Consider the following 22,532-nt stretch of genomic DNA (forward strand, 5'->3'; position numbering starts at 1 on the left):
TTCCATCATGTACCATAGTGATAGTTCTCTCTGTGTGTTTCAGTGTTTACATCATGTACCATAGTGATAGTTCTCTCTGTGTGTTTCAGTGTTTACATCATGTACCATAGTGATAGTTCTCTCTGTGTGTTTCAGTGCTGTTGAGTACACTGGTATACTGTACCCTCGGACAAGGTGGAGGTGAGTACATTTCTCTATATTCATCACCTGTTCTATAATAGTAACATTTCTCTATATTCATCACCTGTTCTATAATAGTAACATTTCTCTATATTCATCACCTGTTCTATAATAGTAACATTTCTCTATATTCATCACCTGTTCTATAATAGTAACATTTCTCTATATTCATCACCTGTTCTATAATAGTAACATTTCTCCCTGGTCTCTTCATTGGTTTTGACAAGATGTCAGTCTGCAGTCCTTATTCTACTCTCCTACCTACCCTACACTAACCCTACCTACCCTACACTAACCCTACCTACCCTACACTAACCCTACCTACCCTACACTAACCCTACCAACCCCTACACTAACCCTACCTACCCCTACACTAACCCTACCTACCCCTACACTAACCCTACCTACCCTACACTAACCCAACCTACCATACACTAACCCTACCTACCTACCCTACACTAACCCTATCTACCCTACACTAACCCTACCTACCCTACACTAACCCTACCTACCCTACACTAACCCTACCTACCCTACACTAACCCTACCTACCCCTACACTAACCCTACCTACCCTACACTAACCCTACCTACCCTACACTAACCCTACCTACCCTACACTAACCCTACCTACCCTACACTAACCCTACCTACCATACACTAACCCTACCTACCCTGCACTAACCCTACCTACCCTACACTAACCCTACCTACCCTACACTAACCCTACCTACCCTACACTAACCCTACCTACCCCCACCCTACACTAACCCTACCTACCCTACACTAACCCTACCTGCCCGACACTAACACTACCTACCCTACACTAACTCTACTTACCCGAACACTAACCCTACCTACCCCTACACTAACCCTACCTAGCCTACATTAACCCTACCTACCCCTACACTAACCCTACCTACCCTACACTAACCCTACCTACCAACCTACACTAACCCTACCTACCCTACACTAACCCTACCTACCAACCTACACTAACCCTACCTACCCTACACTAACCCTACCTACACCACACTAACCCTACCTACCCTACACTAACCCTACCTACCCTACACTAACCCTACCTACCCTACACTAACCCTACCTACCCTACACTAACCCTACCTACCCTACACTAACCCTACCTACCCTACACTAACCCTACCTACCCCTACACTAACCCTACCTACCCCTACACTAACCCTACCTACCCTACACTAACCTTACCTACCCTACACTAACCATACCTACCCCTACACTAACCCTACCTACACTACACTAACCCTACCTACCCTACACTAACCCTACCTACCAACCTAAACTAACCCTACCTACCCCTACACTAACCCTACCTACCCTACACTAACCTTACCTACCCTACACTAACCATACCTACCCCTACACTAACCCTACCTACCCTACACTAACCCTACCTACCCTACACTAACCCTACCTACCCTACACTAACCCTACCTACCCCTACCCTACACTAACCCTACCTACCCTACACTAACCCTACCTGCCCTACACTAACACTACCTACCCTACACTAACTCTACTTACCCGAACACTAACCCTACCTACCCCTACACTAACCCTACCTAGCCTACATGAACCCTACCTACCCCTACACTAACCCTACCTACCCTACACTAACCCTACCTACCAACCTACACTAACCCTACCTACCCTACACTAACCCTACCTACCAACCTACACTAACCCTACCTACCCTACACTAACCCTACCTACACCACACTAACCCTACCTACCCTACACTAACCCTACCTACCCTACACTAACCCTACCTACCCTACACTAACCCTACCTACCCTACACTAACCCTACCTACCCTACACTAACCCTACCTACCCTACACTAACCCTACCTACCCCTACACTAACCCTACCTACCCCTACACTAACCCTACCTACCCTACACTAACCTTACCTACCCTACACTAACCATACCTACCCCTACACTAACCCTACCTACACTACACTAACCCTACCTACCCTACACTAACCCTACCTACCAACCTAAACTAACCCTACCTACCCTACACTAACCCTACCTACACAACACTAACCCTACCTACCCTACACTAACCCTACCTACCCTACACTAACCCTACCTACCCTACACTAACCCTACCTACCCTACACTAACCCTACCTACCCTACACTAACCCTACCTACCCTACACTAACCCTACCTACCCTACACTAACCTTACCTACCCTACACTAACCATACCTACCCCTACACAAACCCTACCTACCCTACACTAACCCTACCTACCCTACACTAACCCTACCTACACTACACTAACCCTACCTACACCACACTAACCCTACCTCCCCCACACTAACCCTACCTACCCTACACTAACCCTACCTATCCTACACTAACCCTACCTACCCCCCACACTAACCCTACCTACCCTACACTAACCCTACCTACCCCACACTAACCCTACCTACCCTACACTAACCCTACCTACCCTACAGTAGGTAGGATAGTATCCTACCCTCATCACCAGGTTAAACAGCTAGAGAATAGCCTCTCTGCTGTGTTTCAGCATCTCTGTTAGAATATAAAGCCTTGTCTCCAGATCTCAGGATAGTATCCTACCCTCATCACTAGGTTAAACAGCTAGAGAATAGCCTCTCTCTGCTGTGTTTCAGTATCTCTGTTAGAATATAAAGCCTTGTCTCAGGATAGTATCCTACCCTCATCACCAGGTTAAACAGCTAGAGAATAGCCTCTCTGCTGTGTTTCAGCATCTCTGTTAGAATATAAAGCCTTGTCTCAGGATAGTATCCTACCCTCATCACCAGGTTAAACAGCTAGAGAATAGCCTCTCTGCTGTGTTTCAGCATCTCTGTTAGAATATAAAGCCTTGTCTCAGGATAGTATCCTACCCTCATCACCAGGTTAAACAGCTAGAGAATAGCCTCTCTGCTGTGTTTCAGTGTCTCTGTTAGAATATAAAGCCTTGTCTCAGGATAGTATCCTACCCTCATCACTAGGTTAAACAGCTAGAGAATAGCCTCTCTCTGCTGTGTTTCAGTATCTCTGTTAGAATATAAAGCCTTGTCTCCAGATCTCAGGATAGTATCCTACCCTCATCACCAGGTTAAACAGCTAGAGAATAGCCTCTCTCTGCTGTGTTTCAGCATCTCTGTTAGAATATAAAGCCTTGTCTCCAGATCTCAGGATAGTATCCTACCCTCATCACCAGGTTAAACAGCTAGAGAATAGCCTCTCTGCTGTGTTTCAGTATCTCTGTTAGAATATAAAGCCTTGTCTCCAGATCTCAGGATAGTATCCTACCCTCATCACCAGGTTAAACAGCTAGAGAATAGCCTCTCTGCTGTGTTTCAGCATCTCTGTTAGAATATAAAGCCTTGTCTCAGGATAGTATCCTACCCTCATCACCAGGTTAAACAGCTAGAGAATAGCCTCTCTGCTGTGTTTCAGTATCTCTGTTAAAATATAAAGCCTTGTCTCAGGATAGTAGCCTACCCTCATCACCAGGTTAAACAGCTAGAGAATAGCCTCTCTGCTGTGTTTCAGCATCTCTGTTAGAATATAAAGCCTTGTCTCAGGATAATATCCTACCCTCATCACCAGGTTAAACAGCTAGAGAATAGCCTCTCTGCTGTGTTTCAGTGTCTCTGTTAGAATATAAAGCCTTGTCTCAGGATAGTATCCTACCCTCATCACTAGGTTAAACAGCTAGAGAATAGCCTCTCTGCTGTGTTTCACCATCTCTGTTAGAATATAAAGCCTTGTCTCCAGATCTCAGCATAGTATCCTACCCTCATCACTAGGTTAAACAGCTAGAGAATAGCCTCTCTCTGCTGTGTTTCAGTATCTCTGTTAGAATATAAAGCCTTGTCTCAGGATAGTATCCTACCCTCATCACCAGGTTAAACAGCTAGAGAATAGCCTCTCTGCTGTGTTTCAGTATCTCTGTTAGAATATAAAGCCTTGTCTCAGGATAGTATCCTACCCTCATCACCAGGTTAAACAGCTAGAGAATAGCCTCTCTCTGCTGTGTTTCAGTATCTCTGTTAGAATATAAAGCCTTGTCTCCAGATCTCAGGATAGTATCCTACCCTCATCACTAGGTTAAACAGCTAGAGAATAGCCTCTCTGCTGTGTTTCAGTATCTCTGTTAGAATATAAAGCCTTGTCTCAGGATAGTATCCTACCCTCATCACCAGGTTAAACAGCTAGAGAATAGCCTCTCTGCTGTGTTTCAGTGTCTCTGTTAGAATATAAAGCCTTGTCTCAGGATAGTATCCTACCCTCATCACTAGGTTAAACAGCTAGAGAATAGCCTCTCTGCTGTGTTTCAGTATCTCTGTTAGAATATAAAGCCTTGTCTCAGGATAGTATCCTACCCTCATCACCAGGTTAAACAGCTAGAGAATAGCCTCTCTGCTGTGTTTCAGTATCTCTGTTAGAATATAAAGCCTTGTCTCCAGATCTCAGGATAGTATCCTACCCTCATCACTAGGTTAAACAGCTAGAGAATAGCCTCTCTGCTGTGTTTCAGTATCTCTGTTAGAATATAAAGCCTTGTCTCCAGATCTCAGGATAGTATCCTACCCTCATCACCAGGTTAAACAGCTAGAGAATAGCCTCTCTCTGCTGTGTTTCAGTATCTCTGTTAGAATATAAAGCCTTGTCTCCAGATCTCAGGATAGTATCCTACCCTCATCACCAGGTTAAACAGCTAGAGAATAGCCTCTCTCTGCTGTGTTTCAGTATCTCTGTTAGAATATAAAGCCTTGTCTCAGGATAGTATCCTACCCTCATCACCAGGTTAAACAGCTAGAGAATAGACTCTCTGCTGTGTTTCAGTATCTCTGTTAGAATATAAAGCCTTGTCTCAGGATAGTATCCTACCCTCATCACTAGGTTAAACAGCTAGAGAATAGCCTCTCTGCTGTGTTTCAGTATCTCTGTTAGAATATAAAGCCTTGTCTCCAGATCTCAGGATAGGATCCTACCCTCATCACCAGGTTAAACAGCTAGAGAATAGCCTCTCTGCTGTGTTTCAGTGTCTCTGTTAGAATATAAAGCCTTGTCTCCAGATCTCAGGATAGTATCCTACCCTCATCACTAGGTTAAACAGCTAGAGAATAGCCTCTCTCTGCTGTGTTTCAGTATCTCTGTTAGAATATAAAGCCTTGTCTCCAGATCTCAGGATAGTATCCTACCCTCATCACCAGGTTAAACAGCTAGAGAATAGCCTCTCTCTGCTGTGTTTCAGTATCTCTGTTAGAATATAAAGCCTTGTCTCCAGATCTCAGGATAGTATCCTACCCTCATCACCAGGTTAAACAGCTAGAGAATAGCCTCTCTGCTGTGTTTCAGCATCTCTGTTAGAATATAAAGCCTTGTCTCAGGATAGTATCCTACCCTCATCACCAGGTTAAACAGCTAGAGAATAGCCTCTCTCTGCTGTGTTTCAGCATCTCTGTAAGAATATAAAGCCTTGTCTCAGGATAGGATCCTACCCTCATCACCAGGTTAAACAGCTAGAGAATAGCCTCTCTGCTGTGTTTCAGTATCTCTGTTAGAATATAAAGCCTTGTCTCAGGATAGTATCCTACCCTCATCACCAGGTTAAACAGCTAGAGAATATCCTCTCTGCTGTGTTTCAGTATCTCTGTTAGAATATAAAGCCTTGTCTCCAGATCTCAGGATAGTATCCTACCCTCATCACCAGGTTAAACAGCTAGAGAATAGCCTCTCTCTGCTGTGTTTCAGTATCTCTGTTAGAATATAAAGCCTTGTCTCAGGATAGTATCCTACCCTCATCACTAGGTTAAACAGCTAGAGAATAGCCTCTCTGCTGTGTTTCAGTATCTCTGTTAGAATATAAAGCCTTGTCTCAGGATAGTATCCTACCCTCATCACCAGGATAAACAGCTAGAGAATAGCCTCTCTCTGCTGTGTTTCAGTATCTCTGTTAGAATATAAAGCCTTGTCTCCAGATCTCAGGATAGTATCCTACCCTCATCACCAGGTTAAACAGCTAGCGAATAGCCTCTCTGCTGTGTTTCAGCATCTCTGTTAGAATATAAAGCCTTGTCTCAGGATAGTATCCTACCCTCATCACCAGGTTAAACAGCTAGAGAATAGCCTCTCTGCTGTGTTTCAGTATCTCTGTTAGAATATAAAGCCTTGTCTCCAGATCTCAGGATAGTATCCTACCCTCATCACCAGGTTAAACAGCTAGAGAATATCCTCTCTGCTGTGTTTCAGTATCCCTGTTAGAATATAAAGCCTTGTCTCCAGATCTCAGGATAGTATCCTACCCTCATCACTAGGTTAACCAGCTAGAGAATAGCCTCTCTCTGCTGTGTTTCAGTATCTCTGTTAGAATATAAAGCCTTGTCTCCAGATCTCAGGATAGTATCCTACCCTCATCACCAGGTTAAACAGCTAGAGAATGGCCTCTCTCTGCTGTGTTTCAGCATCTCTGTTAGAATATAAAGCCTTGTCTCAGGATAGTATCCTACCCTCATCACCAGGTTAAACAGCTAGAGAATGGACTCTCTCTGCTGTGTTTCAGCATCTCTGTTAGAATATAAAGCCTTGTCTCAGGATAGTATCCTACCCTCATCACTAGGTTAAACAGCTAGAGAATAGCCTCTCTGCTGTGTTTCAGTATCTCTGTTAGAATATAAAGCCTTGTCTCCAGATCTCAGGATAGTATCCTACCCTCATCACTAGGTTAAACAGCTAGAGAATGGCCTCTCTGCTGTGTTTCAGTATCTCTGTTAGAATATGAAGCCTTGTCTCAGGATAGTATCCTACCCTCATCACCAGGTTAAACAGCTAGAGAATAGCCTCTCTGCTGTGTTTCAGTATCTCTGTTAGAATATGAAGCCTTGTCTCAGGATAGTATCCTACCCTCATCACCAGGTTAAACAGCTAGAGAATAGCCTCTCTGCTGTGTTTCAGGATCTCTGTTAGAATATAAAGCCTTGTCTCAGGATAGTATCCTACCCTCATCACCAGGTTAAACAGCTAGAGAATAGCCTCTCTCTGCTGTGTTTCACCATCTCTGTTAGAATATAAAGCCTTGTCTCAGGATAGTATCCTACCCTCATCACCAGGTTAAACAGCTAGAGAATAGCCTCTCTGCTGTGTTTCAGTATCTCTGTTAGAATATAAAGCCTTGTCTCAGGATAGTATCCTACCCTCATCACCAGGTTAAACAGCTAGAGAATAGCCTCTCTCTGCTGTGTTTCAGTATCTCTGTTAGAATATAAAGCCTTGTCTCCAGATCTCAGGATAGTATCCTACCCTCATCACTTGGTTAAACAGCTAGAGAATAGCCTCTCTGCTGTGTTTCAGTATCTCTGTTAGAATATAAAGCCTTGTCTCCAGATCTCAGGATAGTATCCTACCCTCATCACCAGGTTAAACAGCTAGAGAATAGCCTCTCTGCTGTGTTTCAGTATCTCTGTTAGAATATTTTATAATTTACTTTAGACAATGAAACTCTCTCTCTCTCTCTCTCTTATCCAGCCTCTCTGAGTGTCAATCCTGAAAGATGTCAGTTCTTTGAATTCGAGTCTGTCTCTCTGAGCTGTGAGGTTCAGGGGAACTCTGCTGGATGGAGACTGAAGAGATACACAGTCTCTGGGGAGCGGTCAGATTGTGGAGGAAACTGGGGAAAACCAGAAGGGTCTTCATGCATCGTGTCACTAATACCATCATACAGTGGAGTGTACTGGTGTGAGTCTGGGTCTGGAGAACACAGCAATGCTGTCAACATCACAGTACATGGTATGTCCCCAAACACAATCTACTAACATTATAGTGTTTAGTGGTTCATCTGGTTTCAGATAGCTGATGTTATGTTTATATATGATGTTTATATATTATATACAGCTGGAGCTGTGATCCTGGAGAGACCTGTTTATATATGATGTTTATATATTATATACAGATGGAGCTGTGATCCTGGAGAGACCTGTTTATATATGATGTTTATATATTATATACAGCTGGAGCTGTGATCCTGGAGAGACCTGTTTATATATGATGTTTATATATTATATACAGATGGAGCTGTGATCCTGGAGAGACCTGTTTATATATGATGTTTATATATTATATACAGATGGAGCTGTGATCCTGGAGAGCCCTGCCCTTCCTGTGACTGAGGGAGATTCTGTGACTCTGCGCTGCAGATATCAGGGAATTCCCTCTGGCCTCACAGCTGTTTTCTACAAAGATGGATCCATCATCAGGGCTGAGTCTTCAGGAGAGATAACCATCCCTGCAGTGTCCAAGTCAGATGAAGGACTCTACAAGTGTGCCACATCGAAAGGAGAGTCACCAGAGAGCTGGATGACAGTGACAGGTGAGAACATGACAAACCATAAGAAAAGCCCTTAGCCGTGGTATATTGGCCATATACCACACCCCCTCAGGGCTTATTACTTAAATGGTTACTGACGTGGTCGTTAAATGTATTTACAATGTATTTGCTGTAACTAACCATGAAAATATCAAATTGTATTAGTCACATGTGCTGAATACAACAGGTGTAGGTAGACCTTACAGTGAAATGCTGAATACAACAGGTGTAGTAGACCTTACAGTGAAATGCTGAATACAACAGGTGTAGTAGACCTCACAGTGAAATGCTGAATACAACAGGTGTAGTAGACCTCACAGTGAAATGCTGAATACAACAGGTGTAGTAGACCTTACAGTGAAATGCTGAATACAACCGGTGTAGGTAGACCTTACAGTGAAATGCTGAATACAACAGGTGTAGGTAGACCTTACAGTGAAATGCTGAATACAACAGGTGTAGTAGACCTTACAGTGAAATGCTGAATACAACAGGTGTAGTAGACCTTACAGTGAAATGCTGAATACAACCGGTGTAGGTAGACCTTACAGTGAAATGCTGAATACAACAGGTGTAGGTAGACCTTACAGTGAAATGCTGAATACAACAGGTGTAGTAGACCTTACAGTGAAATGATGAATACAACAGGTGTAGTAGACCTTACAGTGAAATGCTGAATACAACAGGTGTAGTAGACCTTACAGTGAAATGCTGAATACAACAGGTGTAGGTAGACCTTACAGTGAAATGCTGAATACAACAGGTGTAGGTAGACCTTACAGTGAAATGCTGAATACAACAGGTGTAGTAGACCTTACAGTGAAATGCTGAATACAACAGGTGTAGTAGACCTCACAGTGAAATGCTGAATACAACAGGTGTAGTAGACCTTACAGTGAAATGCTGAATACAACAGGGTGTAGTAGACCTTACAGTGAAATGCTGAATACAACAGGTGTAGTAGACCTTACAGTGAAATGCTGAATACAACAGGTGTAGTAGACCTTACAGTGAAATGCTGAATACAACAGGTGTAGTAGACCTCACAGTGAAATGCTGAATACAACAGGTGTAGTAGTCCTCACAGTGAAATGCTGAATACAACAGGTGTAGTAGACCTTACAGTGAAATGCTGAATACAACAGGTGTAGTAGACCTCACAGTGAAATGCTGAATACAACAGGTGTAGTAGACCTCAGTGAAATGCTGAATACAACAGGTGTAGTAGACCTTACAGTGAAATGCTGAATATAACAGGTGTAGTATACCTCAGTGAAATGCTGAATACAACAGGTGTAGTAGACCTTACAGTGAAATGCTGAATACAACAGGTGTAGTAGACCTCACAGTGAAATGCTGAATACAACAGGTGTAGACCTCACAGTGTAATGCTGAATACAACAGGTGTAGTAGACCTCACAGTGAAATGCTGAATACAACAGGTGTAGTAGACCTCACAGTGAAATGTTGAATACAACAGGTGTAGTAGACCTCACAGTGAAATGCTGAATACAACAGGTGTAGTAGACCTCACAGTGAAATGCTGAATACAACAGGTGTAGTAAACCTCACAGTGAAATGCTGAATACAACAGGTGTAGTAGACCTCACAGTGAAATGCTGAATACATCAGGTGTAGTAGACCTCACAGTGAAATGCTGAATACAACAGGTGTAGTAGACCTCACAGTGAAATGCTGAATACAACAGGTGTAGTAGACCTCACAGTGAAATGCTGAATACATCAGGTGTAGTAGACCTCACAGTGAAATGCTGAATACAACAGGTGTAGTAGACCTCACAGTGAAATGCTGAATACAACAGGTGTAGTATACCTCACAGTGAAATGCTGAATACAACAGGTGTAGTAGACCTCACAGTGAAATGCTGAATACAACAGGTGTAGTAGACCTTACAGTGAAATGCTGAATACAACAGGTGTAGTAGACCTTACAGTGAAATGCTGAATACAACAGGTGTAGTAGATCTCACAGTGAAATGCTGAATACAACAGGTGTAGTAGACCTCACAGTGAAATGCTGAATACAACGGGTGTAGGTAGACCTTACAGTGAAATGCTGAATACAACAGGTGTAGTAGACCTCACAGTGAAATGCTGAATACAACAGGTGTAGTAGACCTTACAGTGAAATGCTGAATACAACAGGTGTAGACCTCACAGTGAAATGCTGAATACAACAGGTGTAGTAGACCTCACAGTGAAATGCTGAATACAACAGGTGTAGTAGACCTTACAGTGAAATGCTGAATACAACAGGTGTAGTAGACCTCACAGTGAAATGCTGAATACAACAGGTGTAGGTAGACCTCACAGTGAAATGCTGAATACAACAGGTGTAGTAAACCTCACAGTGAAATGCTGAATACAACAGGTGTAGTAGACCTCACAGTGAAATGCTGAATACAACAGGTGTAGTAGACCTCACAGTGAAATGCTGAATACAACAGGTGTAGTAAACCTCACAGTGAAATGCTGAATACAACAGGTGTAGTAAACCTCACAGTGAAATGCTGAATACATCAGGTGTAGTAGACCTCACAGTGAAATGCTGAATACAACAGGTGTAGTAGACCTCACAGTGAAATGCTGAATACAACAGGTGTAGTAGACCTTACAGTGAAATGCTGAATACAACAGGTGTAGTAGACCTCACAGTGAAATGCTGAATACAACAGGTGTAGTAGACCTTACAGTGAAATGCTGAATACAACAGGGTGTAGTAGACCTTACAGTGAAATGCTGAATACAACAGGTGTAGTAGACCTCACAGTGAAATGCCGAATACAACAGGGTGTAGTAGACCTTACAGTGAAATGCCGAATACAACAGGTGTAGTAGACCTCACAGTGAAATGCTGAATACAACAGGTGTAGTAGACCTCACAGTGAAATGCTGAATACAACATGTGTAGGTAGACCTCACACTGAAATGCTGAATACAACAGGTGTAGTAGACCTCACAGTGAAATGCTGAATACAACAGGTGTAGGTAGACCTCATAGTGAAATGTTGAATACAACAGGTGTAGTAGACCTCACAGTGAAATGCTGAATACAACAGGTGTAGTAGACCTCACAGTGAAATGCTGAATACAACAGGTGTAGGTAGACCTTACATTGAAATGCTGAATACAACAGGTGTAGGTAGACCTCACAGTGAAATGCTGAATACAACAGGTGTAGGTAGACCTTACATTGAAATGCTGAATACAACAGGTGTAGTAGACCTCACAGTGAAATGCTGAATACAACAGGTGTAGGTAGACCTCATAGTGAAATGCTGAATACAACAGGTGTAGTAGACCTTATAGTGAAATGTTGAATACAACAGGTGTAGTAGACCTCACAGTGAAATGCTGAATACAACAGGTGTAGGTAGACCTTACATTGAAATGCTGAATACAACAGGTGTAGGTAGACCTCATAGTGAAATGCTGAATACAACAGGTGTAGTAGACCTTATAGTGAACCTCGCGAACACTAGCCATGTGGCGCGAACATGCCCATCTTCTCTTGACGCAAATAACGGAAAATTCCAAAAGTTCCGATAAACGTTGAATAAACTGATAAAACTCGGTTGAAAAAAATTACTTTATGATGTTAATATCACAATAGTATCAAATACAATCAGAGCCGGAGATATTTGCCGTGTATACGTAACGCTTTTCAGAAGCCAATGTCGAGCTCCGTCGCGGCGCGCATTGGTAGATAAAGAAAATTCCTGACCTGCCACTCCAAAGGCTCTTGTTCGGCCTCAGATCAAGCTAGACACCCCATTCCACCTTCCGCTGCCTGTTGACATCTAGTGGAAGGCGTATGAAGTGCATGCATATCGATAAATATAAGGCAATGGAATAGGCAGGCCCTGAAACAGAGCCTCGTTTTCAGATTTTTAGCTGTTAGCTGCAAAATGAGTTCTGTTTTACTCACAGACATAATTCAAACAGTTTTAGAAACTTCTGCGTGTTTTCTATCCAATAGTAATAATAATATGCATATTGTATGATCTAGAAAAGAGTACGAGGCCGTTTCATTTGGACACGATTTTTTCCAAAGTGAAAACAGCGCTCCCTATTGACAAGAAGTTAATCTACCCATCATGTCCGATTTAAAAAATGCTTTACAGCGAAAACACAACATATGATTATGTTAGATCACCACCAAGTTCAAAAAACACACAGCCGTTTTCCCAGCAAAAGATAGTAATCACAAAAAGCAGAAATAGAGATAAAATTAATCACTAACCTTTGATGATTTTCATCAGATGACACTCATAGGACATCATGTTACACAATACATTTATGTTTTGTTCGATAATGTGCATATTTATATCCACAAATCTCGGTTTACATTGGCGCCATGTTCAGAAATGCCTCCAAAATATCCGGAGAAATTGCAGAGCCATGTCAAATAACAGAAATACTCATCATAAACTTTGATGAAAGATACATGTTTTACATATAATTAAAGATACACTTGTTCTTAATGCAACCGCTGTGTTAGATTTCAAAAAAACTTTACGTAAAAAGCACACCATGCAATAATCTGAGACGGCGCACAAACAAAACAACATTTCTCCGCCATGTTGGAGTCAACAGAAATACGAAATTACATCATAATTATTCCCTTACCTTTGATCATCTTCATCAGAATGCACTCCCAGGAATCCTAGTTCCACAATAAATCGTTGTTTTGTTCGATAATGTCCATTACTTATGTCTAAGTAGCTACTTTTGCTAGCATGTTTAGTGCACATGTCCAAACACTCGCGCAAATGCAGGCGATCTCGGACGAAAACTTCAAAAAGTTATATAACAGGTCGAATAAACTGGTCAAACTAAGTAGAGAATCAATCTTCAGGATGTTGTTATCATATATATCCAATAACGTTCCAACCGGAGCATTCCTTCATGTCTGTATAAGTTGCAAGGCAATATCATGAGGAAAGCGCATGACCAGGAACTGGCATTCTGCCAGACAAATGACTGAAACAACTCTCATCCGGCCCCACATCACACTAGAGGCGTCATTCCACGTTCTACAGACTGTTGACATCTAGTGGAAGATGTAGGAAGTGCAAACAGATCCATATCTTACAGGGAATTGAATCGGCGATGAGTTGAACATTGACCAGTCTCAGAATTCTCACTTCCTGTTTGGATTTTTTCTCAGCTTTTTTGCCTGCCATATGAGTTCTGTTATACTCACAGACATCATTCAAACAGTTTTAGAAACGTCAGAGTGTTTTATATCCAATAGTAATAATAATATGCATATATTAGCATCTGGGACAGAGTAGGAGGCAGTTCAATTTGGGCACGCTATTAATCTAAAGTGAAAATGCTGCCCCCTATCCATAAAAAGTTAACTTCTTATGGCTGCAGGGCGGTGTCGGGCTCAATATGACAACAGCCCGTCCAAGTGCAGGGCGCGAAATTCAAAATATATTTTTTGGAAATATTTAACTTTCACACATTAACAAGTCCAATACAGCAAATGAAAGATACACATCTTGTGAATCCAGCCAACATGTCCGATTTTTAAAAATGTTTTACAGCGAAAACACCACGTATATTTATGTTAGCTCACCACCAAATACAAAAAAGCACAGACATTTTTCACAGCACAGGTAGCTTGCACAAAACCAAACTAACTAACCAAGAACCAACCAAACTAACCAAGAAACAACTTCATCAGATGACAGTCTTATAACAAGTTATACAATAAATCTATGTTTTGTTCGAAAGATTTGCATATTTGAGGTATAAATCATAGTTTTACATTGCAGCTACAATCGGAAATAGCACCGAAGCAGCTAGAATAATTACAGAGACCAAATTGAAATACCTAAATACTCATCATAAAACATTCATGAAAAATACATGGTGTACAGCAAATTAAAGACAAACATCTGGTGAATCCAGCCAATATTTCCGATTCTTTAAGTGTTTTACAGCGAAAACACAATATAGCATTATATTAGCTTACTACAATAGCCAACCACACAACAGCATTGATTCGTTAGGCACGTTAGCGATAGCGAATAAAAAAGATATACATTTTTTCACTAACCTTCTCAAACTTCATCAGATGACAGTCCTATAATATCATATTACACAATACATATATGGTTTGTTCAAAAATGTGCATATTTAGCGGCACAAATCGTGGTTATACATTGGGAAAACTTAGCATCTTTTTCCCAGAATGTCCGGATATATTTCTGACACTCACCTATTCTAATCAAATAACTATTCATAGACTTTACTAAAAAATACATGTTGGACAGCAAATTAAAGATAGCTTAGTTCTTAATGCAATCGCCGTGTTAGAATTCTAAAAATAACTTCATTACGACATGCAGCTTACGTTATGGCGAGAGAGCCCCCAAAATCTGGGCGCAAACTAATAGTACACATGTTCGACAGATATATGAAATAGCATCATACAATGGGTCCTACTTTTGATGATCTTCCATCAGAATGTTGTACAAGGGGTCCTTCGTCCAGAAAAATTGTTGTTTGGTTTTAGAACGGCCTTTTTCCCTCTCGATTTAGCAAGCAAAAGCTCTCCATCGTCAACAAACTCAGAGAACGGAACATGCCAAAACTCCCGAAAGAATTTCAATAATCTGATTAAACTATATTGAAAAAACATACTTTACGATGATATTGTCACATTTATCAAATAAAATCAAAGCCGGAGATAGTAGCCGTCTATAACGACAGCTCTTCAGAAGGCAATCCCCGGTTCCTTCTCGCGCCTTCCTGAAAACAGGAAATTGGTGTCACGTCATGCCAAGAGCTCTTATTCGACCTCAGATCAAGATATACACTCCATTTCTTCTCTCACTGCCTATTGACAACTAGTGGAAGGAGTATGAAGTGCATGTATACTAATACATATCAAGCACATTTATAGGCAGGCCCTGGAACAGAGCCTCGAATTCAGATTTTTCACTTTCTGACAGGAAGTTTGCTGCAAAATGAGTTCTGTTTCACTCACAGATATAATTCAAGCGGTTTTAGAAACTAGAGAGTGTTTTCTATCCAATAGTAATAATAATATGCATATTGTACGGGCAAAATGTATTTGCATCCGATACACGTGACGTTTTCAAATGTTCCACATCTTTTACATTTTTTTTAATTGCCCTGACAGTGCTCAATGGTATATTAAATTGTTTGTGGATCTTCTTGTAGCCATTACCAGATTTATGAAGGTCTACGACCATCTGTCCCTTTTTAACTGCCAGTTCTTTTCTTTTCTTCATGGTGTTGGATGACAAAGGGATATTGCATGCATGTTACCAAATTTTTATACCCTAGTGAAACAGGAAGTGATGTAATGGCTCAATATAGTTCCTTAACACTTAGATAAAATTAAATAAGTTTCTGGAATTTAATTCCTGGTTTAATGTTGATAGATGTTATTTACAATAATATTTAAGGGTGCCATTAATTGTGAAACCTTGATTTGGAGGACATTGATTTTTAATTAAATCAATAAATGATTTTGTTGGGTTCCATTGAAACATTAATAAAAGTACAGTATTTTTCACATGTTGGTATTTTGAGTTTGTCTCTATAATTATATTGTTTATATTTTTTTAAGTATGGTTTGTGCATTGCCAGTCAGGGGTGCAAGTAATTTTGGAGCCCACTGTACATGGGGGTGCCAGTACAGAGTCAATGTGCGGGGGCACCGGTTAGTTGAGGTAGTATGTACATGTAGGTAGAGTTATTAAAGAGACTATGCATAGATAACAGCAGAGAGTGGCAGTGGTGAGGGGAGGTAGGTGGGGGGGGGGGGGGGGGGGGGTGCAAATAGTCTGGGTAGCCATTTGACTAGATGTTCAGGAGTCTTATGGCTTGGGGGTAGAAGCTGTTTAGAAACCTCTTGGACCTAGACTTGGCGCTCCGGTACCACTTGCCGTGCGGTAGCAGAGAGAACAGTCTATGACTAGGGTGGCTGGAGTCTTTGACAATTTTTAGGGCCTTCCTCTGACACCACCTAGTAGAGAGGTCCTGGATGGCAGGAAGCTTGGCCACAGGAATGTACTGGGCAGTACGCACTACCCTCACTAGTGCCTTGTGGTCGGAGGCCGAGCAGTTGTCATACCAGAAAGTGATGCAACCAGTCAGGATGCTCTCAATGTAGAACCTTTTGAGGATCTGAGGACCCATGCCAAATATTTTCAGTCTCCAGTATAAATATACTGCACATTTTACATTTATGAACACAATTATGAATCTATGTGTGTGTGTGTGTGTGTGTGTGTGTGTGTGTGTGTGTGTGTGTGTGTGTGTGTGTGTGTGTGTGTGTGTGTGTGTGTGTGTGTGTGTGTGTGTGTGTGTGTGTGTGTGTGTGTGTGTGTGTGGGTGGGTGGGCGTGTGGTCGGGTTGGTGTGGGTGGGTGTGTGTGTGTGTGTGTATATACAGTGGGGAGAACAAGTATTTGATACACTGCCGATTTTGCAGGTTTTCCTACTTACAAAGCATGTAGAGGTCTGTAATTTTTATCATAGGTACACTTCAACTGTGAGACACGGAATCTAAAACAAAAATCCAGAAAATCACATTGTATGATTTTTAAGTAATTAATTTGCATTTTATTGCATGACATAAGTATTTGATACATCAGAAAAGCAGAACTTAATATTTGGTACAGAAACCTTTGTTTGCAATTACAGAGATCATACGTTTCCTGGAGTTCTTGACCAGGTTTGCACACACTGCAGCAGGGATTTTGTCCCACTCCTCCATACAGACCTTCTCCAGATCCTTCAGGTTTCGGGGCTGTCGCTGGGCAATACGGACTTTCAGCGCCCTCCAAAGATTTTCTATTGGGTTCAGGTCTGGAGACTGGCTAGGCCACTCCAGGACCTTGAGATGCTTCTTACGGAGCCACTCCTTAGTTTCCCTGGCTGTGTGTTTCGGGTCGTTGTCATAATGGAAGACCCAGCCACGACCCATCTTCAATGCTCTTACTGAGGGAAGGAGGTCGTTGGCCAAGATCTCGCGATACATGGCCCCATCCATCCTCCCCTCAATACGGTGCAGTCGTCCTGTCCCCTTTGCAGAAAAGCATCCCCAAAGAATGATGTTTCCACCTCCACGCTTCACGGTTGGGATGGTGTTCTTGGGGTTGTACTCATCCTTCTTCTTCCTCCAAACACGTCGAGTGGAGTTTAGACCAAAAAGCTCAATTTTTGTCTCATCAGACCACATGACCTTCTCCCATTCTTCCTCTGGATCATCCAGATGGTCATTGGCAAACTTCAGACGGGCCTGGACATGCCCTGGCTTGAGCAGGGGGACCTTGCGTGCGCTGCAGTATTTTAATCCATGACGGCATAGTGTGTTACTAATGGTTTTCTTTGAGACTGTGGTCCCAGCTCTCTTCAGGTCATTGACCAGGTCCTGCCGTGTAGTTCTGGGCTGATCCCTCACCTTCCTCATGATCATTGATGCCCCACGAGGTGAGATCTTGCATGGAGCCCCAGACCGAGGATGATTGACCGTCATCTTGAACTTCTTCCATTTTCTAATAATTGCGCCAACAGTTGTTGCCTTCTCACCAAGCTGCTTGCCTATTGTCCTGTAGCCCATCCCAGCCTTGTGCAGGTCTACAATTTTATCCCTGATGTCCTTACACAGCTCTCTGGTCTTGGCCATTGTGGAGAGGTTGGAGTCTGTTTGATTGAGCGTGTGGACAGGTGTCTTTTATACAGGTAACGAGTTCAAACAGGTGCAGTTAATACAGGTAATGAGTGGAGAACAGGAGGGCTTCTTAAAGAAAAACTAACAGGTCTGTGAGAGCCGGAATTCTTACTGGTTGGAAGGTGATCAAATACTTATGTCTTGCAATAAAATGCAAATTAATTACTTAAAAATCATACAATGTGATTTTCTGGATTTTTGTTTTAGATTCCGTCTCTCACAGTTGAAGTGTACCTATGATAAAAATTACAGACCTCTACATGCTTTGTAAGTAGGAAAACCTGCAAAATCGGCAGTGTATCAAATACTTGTTCTCCCCACTGTATGTGTATGGGTGTGTATTTTCATGTCTCTGTCAGCACCATCTCCAGTGTTGTCCATGACTCTACCCAGGCTGCGGTGTAGTCTACTGGTGGGGTCCCCCTACCCATTCCATCTCCAGCAGTCCCAGTGTTGTCCATGTCTCTACCCAGGCTGCTGTGTAGTCTACTGGTGGGGTCTCCCTACCCATTCCATCTCCAGCAGTCCCAGTGTTATCCATGACTCTACCCAGGCTGCTGTGTAGTCTACTGGTGGGGTCTCCCTACCCATAAATGTGCTCAAAATACAGGTCTCATTCTTTCTCCAGATGCAGGTTCATCTCCCATTCCATCTCCAGCAGTCCCAGTGTTGTCCATGTCTCTACCCAGGCTGCTGTGTAGTCTACTGGTGGGGTCTCCCTACCTGCTGGTGACCATCATACTGCTGGTGAAATGCTGCAGGAGCAGGACTCAAGGTGAGAACCTGAGTTTATACAGGATCACCTCATTCAACAGAATACCTGTTGTAAATCAGAATAATATCAAAAATACTCACAATTCTGCAGTATTGCAATACTGACTGAGATATGTTGTAAAGTGCTGATAACTGTAGCTCTGATTGAACCATGTTGTAAAGTGCTGATAACTGTATCTCTGATTGTACCATGTTGTAAAGCGTTAATAACTGTATCTCTGATTGAACCATGTTGTAAAGTGTTGATAACTGTAGCTCTGATTGAACCATGTTGTAAAGTGTTGATAACTGTATCTCTGATTGAACCATGTTGTAAAGTGTTGATAACTGTAGCTCTGATTGAACCATGTTGTAAAGTGTTGATAGCTGTATGTCTGATTGAACCATGTTGTAAATCAATCAATTTTCAATCAATTTTATTTTATATAGCCCTTCGTACATCAGCTAATATCTCGAAGTGCTGTACAGACACCCAGCCTAAAACCCCAAACAGCTAGTAATGCAGGTGTAGAAGCACGGTGGCTAGGAAAAACTCCCTAGAAAGGCCAAAACCTAGGAAGAAACCTAGAGAGGAACCAGGCTATGAGGGGTGGCAAGTCCTCTTCTGGCTGTGCCGGGTGGAGATTATAACAGAACTATGCCAAGATGTTCAAAAATGTTCATAAGTGACAAGCATGGTCAAATAATAATCATGAATCATTTTCAGTTGGCTTTTCATAGCCGATCATCAAGAGTTGAAAAACAACAGGTCTGGGACAGGTGGCGGTTCCATAACCGCAGGCAGAACAGCTGAAACTGGAATAGCAGCAAGGCCAGGCGGACTGGGGACAGCAAGGAGTCACCACGGGCGGCAGTCCCGACGCATGGTCCTAGGGCCCAGGTCCTCCGAGAGAAAGAAAGAGAGAAGGAGAAAATTAGAGAGAGCCAAGATTTTCAAAATTTCCATAAATGACAAGCATGGTCAAATAATAATCAGGAATAAATCTCAGTTGGCTTTTCATAGCCGATCATCAAGAGTTGAAAACAGCAGGTCTGGGACAGGTAAGGGTTCCATAACCGCAGGCAGAACTGTTGAAACTGGAATAGCAGCAAGGCCAGGCGGACTGGGGACAGCAAGGAGTCACCACGGCCGGTAGTCCCGACGTATGGTCCTAGGGCTCAGGTCCTCCGAGAGAAAGAAAGAGAGAAGGAGAAAATTAGAGAGAGCCAAGATTTTCAAAATGTTCATAAATGACAAGCATGGTCAAATAATAATCAGGAATAAATCTCAGTTGGCTTTTCATAGCAGATCATTAAGAGTTGAAAACAGCAGGTCTGGGACAGGTAGGGGTTCCGTAACCGCAGGCAGAACAGTTGAAACTGGAATAGCAGCAAGGCCAGGCGGACTGGGGACAGCAAGGTGTCATCATGCCCGGTAGTCCTGACGTATGGTCCTAGGGCTCAGGTTCTCAGAGAGAAAGAGAGAACGAGAGAATTAGAGAGAGCATACTTAAATTCACACAGGACACTGGATAAGACAGGAGAAGTACTCCAGGTAACCAACTGACCCTAGCCCCCCGACACAAACTACTGCAGCATAAATACTGGAGGCTGAGACAGGAGCGGTCAGGAGACACTGTGGCCCCATCCGAAGAAACCCCCGGACAGGGCCAAATAGGAAGGATATAACCCCACCCACTTTGCCAAAGCACAGCCCCCGCACCACTAGAGGGAAATCCTCAACCACCAACTTACAATCCTGAGACAAGGCCGAGTATAGCCCACAAAGGTCTCCACCACAGCACAAACCAAGGGGGGGCGCCAACCCAGACAGGAAGATCACGTCAGTAACTCAACCCACTCAAGTGACGCACCCCTCCTAGGGACGGCATGAAAGAGCACCAGCAAGCCAGTGACTCAGCCCCTGTAACAGGGTTAGAGGCAGAGAATCCCAGTGGAGAGAGGGGAACCGGCCTGGCAGAGACAGCAAGGGCGGTTCGTTGCTCCAGAGCCTTTCCGTTCACCTTCACACTCCTGGGCCAGACTACACTCAATCATATGACCTACTGAAGAGATAAGTCTTCAGTAAAGACTTAAAGGTTGAGACCGAGTCTGCGTCTCTCACATGGGTAGGCAGACTGTTCCATAAAAATGGAGATCTATAGGAGAAAGCCCTGCCTCCCGCTGTTTGCTTAGAAATTCTAGGGACAATTAGGAGGCCTGCGTCTTGTGACCGTAGCGTACGTATTGGTATGTACGGCAGGACCAACTCGGAAAGATAGGTAGGAGCAAGCCCATGTAACGCTTTATAGGTTAACAGTAAAACCTTGAAATCAGCCCTTGCCTTAACAGGAAGCCAGTGTAGGGAAGCTAGCACTGGAGTAATATGATCAAATTTCTTGGTTCTAGTCAGGATTCTAGCAGCCGTATTTAGCACTAACTGAAGTTTATTTAGTGCTTTATCCGGGTAGCCGGAAAGTAGAGCATTGCAGTAGTCTAACCTAGAAGTAACAAATGCATGGATTAATTTTTCTGCATCATTTTTGGACAGAAAATTTCTGATTTTTGCAATGTTACGTAGATGGAAAAAAGCTGTCCTTGAAACAGTCTTGATATGTTCGTCAAAAGAGAGATCAGGGTCAAGAGTAACGCCGAGGTCCTTCACAGTTTTATTTGAGACGACTTTACAACCATCAAGATGAATTGTCAGATTTAACAGAAGATCTCTTTGTTTCTTGGGACCTAGAACAAGCATCTCTGTTTTGTCCGAGTTTAAAAGTAGAAAGTTTGCAGCCATCCACTTCCTTATGTCTGAAACACAGGCTTCTAGCGAGGGCAATTTTGAGGCTTCACCATGTTTCATTGAAATGTACAGCTGTGTGTCATCCGCATAGCAGTGAAAGTTAACATTATGTTTTCGAATAACATCCCCAAGAGGTAAAATATATAGTGAAAACAATAGTGGTCCTAAAACGGAACCTTGAGGAACACCGAAATGTACAGTTGATTTGTCAGAGGACAGACCATTCACAGAGACAAACTGATATCTTTCCGACAGGTAAGATCTAAACCAGGCCAGAACTTGTCCGTGTAGACCAATTTGGGTTTCCAGTCTCTCCAAAAGAATGTGGTGATCGATGGTGTCAAAGGCAGCACTAAGGTCTAGTAGCACGAGGACAGATGCAGAGCCTCGGTCTGACGCCATTAAAAGGTCATTTACCACCTTCACAAGTGCAGTCTCAGTGCTATGATGGGGTCTAAAACCAGACTGAAGCATTTCGTATACATTATTTGTCTTCAGAAAGGCAGTGAGTTGCTGCGCAACAGCTTTTTCTAAAATCTTTGAGAGGAATGGAAGATTCGATATAGGCCGATAGTTTTTTATATTTTCCGGGTCAAGGTTTGGCTTTTTCAAGAGAGGCTTTATCACTGCCACTTTTAGTGAGTTTGGTACACATCCGGTGGAT

General features: G+C 42.7%; 1 protein-coding gene across 1 annotated transcript in view; it reads left to right on the forward strand.

The window, feature by feature from the left end:
- The window catches only part of LOC139561624 (low affinity immunoglobulin gamma Fc region receptor III-A-like), a 40,468-nt gene that overhangs the window by 12,807 nt on the left and 5,129 nt on the right, over window positions 1-22,532 (forward strand). Inside the window, exons 2-4 of the mRNA XM_071378844.1 lie at window positions 7,735-7,995; window positions 8,333-8,575; window positions 18,941-19,087. Of these exons, the coding sequence (XP_071234945.1) occupies window positions 7,735-7,995; window positions 8,333-8,575; window positions 18,941-19,087 (651 nt within the window). The remainder of the gene's footprint in view (window positions 1-7,734; window positions 7,996-8,332; window positions 8,576-18,940; window positions 19,088-22,532) is intronic.

This window comes from Salvelinus alpinus, chromosome 31 (assembly GCF_045679555.1).
Source record: "Salvelinus alpinus chromosome 31, SLU_Salpinus.1, whole genome shotgun sequence".
Taxonomy (NCBI): Eukaryota; Metazoa; Chordata; class Actinopteri; order Salmoniformes; family Salmonidae; genus Salvelinus; species Salvelinus alpinus.